Here is a 4991-nt window from a genome sequence, read left to right on the forward strand (position 1 = left end):
TTACCCGCAGCATCAGCATTTCCGCCAGGGACAGTAAAAAGCACAGGAAGTGACACACCTGCTGCTAATCCTGTGAGTGCATTATGCTTTTCATTTCTGTGGCATTACTGTATATTTACGCGGCACTAAATATAACTCCAAAGAGCGGTTAAAGCCTTACCAGAAGAGCTGGAGATGACGATGTACAGCAAGAATGCAACATGATAAGAACTGCCATCAAACATAACCAGTCCCACGAGTTACACACAAATAATTGACTTGTAGTACCAGAAGTGGGGGGTTAAAGGTCCATACAGTTGTGCTGATGAGCATTTGGAAAGAAAAGCAGTCAAATGAATTGACGACAGGAGTATGTATGGAAGTATCTCTTTGAAAAAACTAGCACGATTTGTGGCTTTTTTTTATAGATGTGTGACTAAACATTCATTCATAACAAGTTAGCAAAATATACCAATGAGAATATTAGTTTTACCAAGAATTACTTCCTAACACAGAAAAAAGATGTCTTTTACAACATATTTAAATAGTGCACTAATTTTTATTTGATAATTCAGCAGACAAAAAACAGTCAGAGGCACCTTATAAGAATTTCATCAATAAAAAAGTGATGAAGTTGCACACAAACCTAATGGCAAAGGGGGGATGAAGAAAAAAATGTGTATTTTAGCTAAAACATACAGAAAAATCACACTGACAGCCAACTACAACATGGTGAAAGTGGAAAATATGGGAGAGAGGAACACAAAGAATACTGTGAATGAGAGATGGTTAGTACCTGAGCTCTCCTGCAAAACTGCTGTGAACACGCTGTTTCCAGCAGGCTTCAATGACAACAAGTAAATGCTAAATATAGTCAAAAGTATTTCTGTCTGGACTGCTTTCAGTAACAGGGCTTTGATAGTAGCATGTGCCTACATCACAAGCAGACATGCTGTAATCCTCAATCGCCCCTAGATGGCAGCGTCAGCAGTCCTCATGGTTCCACAAAAAACACAAATGAAGGAACCAACAACCTCAACAAGTGTAAACATTTTAAGTAGTATTGCCTGTAATGTACAACAAACTGTCAAGTAAACTGAATGGCTCTTTAGTTTTTACAGTACAGATTGAGCTAAAAAGAAGAAGGCAACTGAAAAAGTATAAATCAGTGCAGTTTGTACTTCCAATGTGACACATCTTCATAAAGACAGTCAACCTGCTGGTCTAGCTTTACTTATTGTTCCTTGGTTATTCTATTTTCAAACATGATATGCAACAAAAACTGTAACAGTGCTTTCATTCAATAAAGGTGAGTTATTTCCAAACATCTTAATTTTTAGAAAAAAAGGTAATGTTTAATTAAATTGCCTGATTTAGGTTTCTCTGCCCTGATTTATTAAAAAAAAGAACAAAAATTCCTAATTATCATTGATTCTTGGCACTCTTCTGGACTTACAAAACTTACAAACACACACATTTTGACGTCCTGCTCCTGCTGCAACATCATGAGGCCACAGCCTCCTGAATCAATGGTTTAGCCTGTTTTATAAAAGCCTGTTCTGATTCCACAAAGGCAGTTCAAAACACCCTTTTCAACTGGTAGCTTAAGTGAAGAGCAAACTCCATTGTTCACATTTCGTTTCCAAAGTTCAAACATGAAAGAAGTGTTTTTTCTCCTACTAGTCAGTCTAATGGAGTTAATACAAATGCAAACGAAGGGTCTTAGAGACCAGCTTAGCCTGTTTTTGAATCATTCGTGTTAAAAACATTGTTCTAAAAAGAATAAACTCTATCCGTTGCATGAAAGGCAAGCGTTATGTCATTTTGCGTTTATTTCTGGTGACAATTGGACGGGCGAACTCCACGAAGTCATCAATGAGAACAGGCCAGGCCCCTGTGGAGAGAGCAAAAACGACACTGTTACCAACTGACACATCCGGGAGCATTTAAAGGTGTAATTACCCATAAAGATGCACCACCATAGGTCTGTGTAACTTTGTGAAGAGGTGACACTTAATACCTTTATCTGCACTCGTCATGGTAAATGATGACATCTCGTAGTTCTGATGAGCTCTAAGCTTAATTTTCTTTATATATGTCCGTCATCATCAGAAAAATGCCAAAAGTACATGTTAAAAACATCAAATCCCCATTTTCATTGGACTGGGTCTTTAAACAATCAATCTGTGCCACAGAGAAGACAACAGGAACACACCAAGGCCCTGTGTTTATCCCCCTTCTGTTTGTATTATCTACACTTCTTGGAAGTGATCATCTGTTTACACAACCTTATAGCGTAAATTAAATCCAGTTTCACCTGACATTCCGGCCTGATGAAACCACAGTTTCAGCAAAAGCCACAAAAAAACGCTTAATTACTTGTCACTTCAATCCATTACCTTCCACAACTTCTACAAGGATTTTATCAAAGATGTCAAACATCATTTTTATGCCGATGTGAATTCACCACTGCTGTGCATGAAAACCCTTTTTCCTATATGTTTCATGTTGCTATGGGCTCACCTTCCTCATCATAGTTGGACATGTCATCTTCAATCATGTTGCTAAAGTCCAGGAGGAGGTTCCACGTGTCTTTAGGGATCGATCGTTTGTGGTGCTCCTTGATAAAGCAAAGTCACAATTAAATCCACGCTCTGTTTTATTTGTGGAGAACATTCTAAATTGTTTACTGTGTTTAAAAGGCTTTAACTCTACGGGGCTTAACTAGTTCTTGTTGATTTGATTCAAATTGGCAGAATAAATATCATTACATAATAATTAGTGACATTAAAAAACAAAGTTACCAGAAGGAAGTGGTTCCAAAGATCCATGAACTTAAATCGGTCTCTGAGAACTAGATTCCAATAAGGTATAGCCATATCTAGATCTGGAAAGAGAAATAACAATGTTCAACACTTATTTTAAAATGTTGTAGGTAACACAATTCATTCTGATGATTACCTAAACTTTTTTGGCCTGGACTCTTGGCAAAACTGAAGGTAAACTGATAGAAGTCTTTAAACTTTCCAGCTTCTTTCAGCTCTTGCTCTAGTTTGGGAAGGATGGCAATAAGAGTCTTTGTGCTGTCACAGCTGAAAGACAAAAAAATTGTGCTTCTAAATTCCTAATTTATTCTTTCTACAGATGGTGTACAGTTGTTGCAATGCCATAAAAATGTACCCTTTAAAATTACTTTAATGTTTCATCAAAATAGGTGTTTATTTCAGCAGAACTTCTCACCCCAGGTCCACCATGCCTTCAATGAACTCCTTCTTGCTGAACTCACACTGAGTAGCGGCTCTGAACTTCCAAGCCACCACAAGTATGGAGATGCTTGCTGGGTCCAGAGCCAGGTCATCACAGAACTTCTGGATCCCATCGATGCCTATCTTATTCTCATCTTGGGGATCTGCAAATAAACTCAGGCCTGAGCATCTGATTGTTTGAATTTTTCCTTTGTTCCGGTGACCTGCAAATTCCCAAACACTTACCCTTATATCTGTTAAATAGCTCTTCAAGCTTTCGACGATCCACTAAAGTTTTCATGGATTATGTTTAGTGAAGGCCTGGGTTCTGGAAGTAGGGGAGAGCAGGGCTGTCCTCTCCCCTGCCTGCATAAAAAGAAGGGACTGCCAAATGTAGTCCTTAGTTCTGTGCACTCTCCAACCTGTGTTTAAAAACAAAAATAATAATAAATAGGTTTTCTTTTCTTTTTCCTGTAAAACATTTAGGTGAACACAGTTATATTCTGTAAATTACCTTTATAAAAAGCATCAGAACATGATTATTCTAATAAAAGCCTTGCTTGTGTTGTTTAACAGAGAGCAGACATTCAGAATTAAAAGACAATTCTTAAATTGACAAATGTTCCCATACTCTAGAATTGATCTTTTCAGCTTTGGTGCGTTTTAGAACTTGACCCACTTTTCTTGCGTAAACTGAGTATAAATCCCGCGTGCGCTCCCGTGCGCTTGTGTTTGAGAAAAATACACATCAACACCTAACTAGTGACACTCACGTAACAAGGTGACCCATACAGGTTTTGGCAAGCATTAACCCTCTTAAAAGTGTATTACTATCTTATAAACTCTGTCATAGAGTGCCATTTTCAATTCTACGTTCTTCTGGGCTTTTATAAGATACGCACTTTTTTGTTTGTACTACTTTTTTGAAATGTTCCTACTGCGCATGTGCACAAAATCAAATATTTGTGGGAAATGCAGTTTGTAACGCTGTTATTAAACTTGACCTTACTCTTTATTAGGGATACTAATTAAGGATTTTTAATTATATTATTTTAGAAAATTGTTGCTTAAAATGTCCCACTTTATTCGTTGATAGTCTATGAAAGAAAAAAATGTAGGCTACGAGTTCTGCTTTGAAAACACCTAAAAAAAAGAAGAAGTCAGTGCTGAGTTCGTTCAAATTGCTGCATTAACACCATACTTCCCTGTGGTCATTATTTGAGTAAATTGAAAAGTTAAACTTAACTAACTAACATACAGGTAAATATATATATACCTTAAAAGTTCGGAGCGGAGTGACGGCTGTAACCGTTGTTTTCAAAGGTAGATATAAACTACAACTCCCAACTCCACGCGTTTCAATGATATTTCGGAAGTATTCTGATAATGAATCTAAACTTCACTTCAGTGACATTATTATTTGCGCAAAGCTATCGAACAATTTGTTAGTTTAAACACTAGAGTAGGTGAATATTAGCTTAAAACTTGTCAATCTAAATGCGGGTTTATTTACTGTTGTTTGGCTGTGTTAGCTACATGTTGTTAGCAGCCGTAGCGTAGTGTAATGGGAGTGCCTAAGCTAGTCTGACAGCTCCGAGGAGGAACTTTAACACCAAGAATTTTGGCTTTCTTACCTACTTTCACACGGAAGAAGAGGAAACAGAGCTTTATCCGAGGCTAGAGCCCATCCAGCCTCAGCACTGAGACACCGCAGTGAGCCGCCGTGGGCTTCTGTCCTGCCAACTGTTATCAATGTGAGAGTAAACA

At 37.7% G+C, this 4991-nt stretch overlaps 1 protein-coding gene across 3 annotated transcripts; it reads right to left on the reverse strand.

Annotated features, from left to right (window-relative positions):
- Positions 1-518: 518 nt before the first annotated feature.
- Positions 519-4991, reverse strand: dcun1d2b (DCN1, defective in cullin neddylation 1, domain containing 2b). 3 transcript variants are annotated; one of them, XM_024296288.2, is made up of 7 exons: positions 4863-4991; positions 3471-3646; positions 3220-3388; positions 2941-3071; positions 2784-2866; positions 2503-2599; positions 519-1873 (listed from the first exon to the last, which is right to left on the reverse strand). In XM_024296288.2, the coding sequence occupies exons 2-7, from the start codon at positions 3523-3525 to the stop codon at positions 1794-1796; spliced, it is 615 nt and encodes a 204-aa protein (XP_024152056.1). In that variant the 5' UTR covers positions 3526-3646; positions 4863-4991; the 3' UTR covers positions 519-1793. The 3 variants fall into 3 exon arrangements, with proteins under 3 accessions (XP_024152056.1, XP_024152055.1, XP_024152057.1); XM_024296287.2 differs by having other exon boundaries at positions 4859-4991; XM_024296289.2 differs by lacking the exon at positions 4863-4991 and adding an exon at positions 4501-4649.

The sequence above is a fragment of the Oryzias melastigma genome, linkage group LG3, assembly GCF_002922805.2.
Source record: "Oryzias melastigma strain HK-1 linkage group LG3, ASM292280v2, whole genome shotgun sequence".
Classification (NCBI taxonomy): Eukaryota; Metazoa; Chordata; class Actinopteri; order Beloniformes; family Adrianichthyidae; genus Oryzias; species Oryzias melastigma.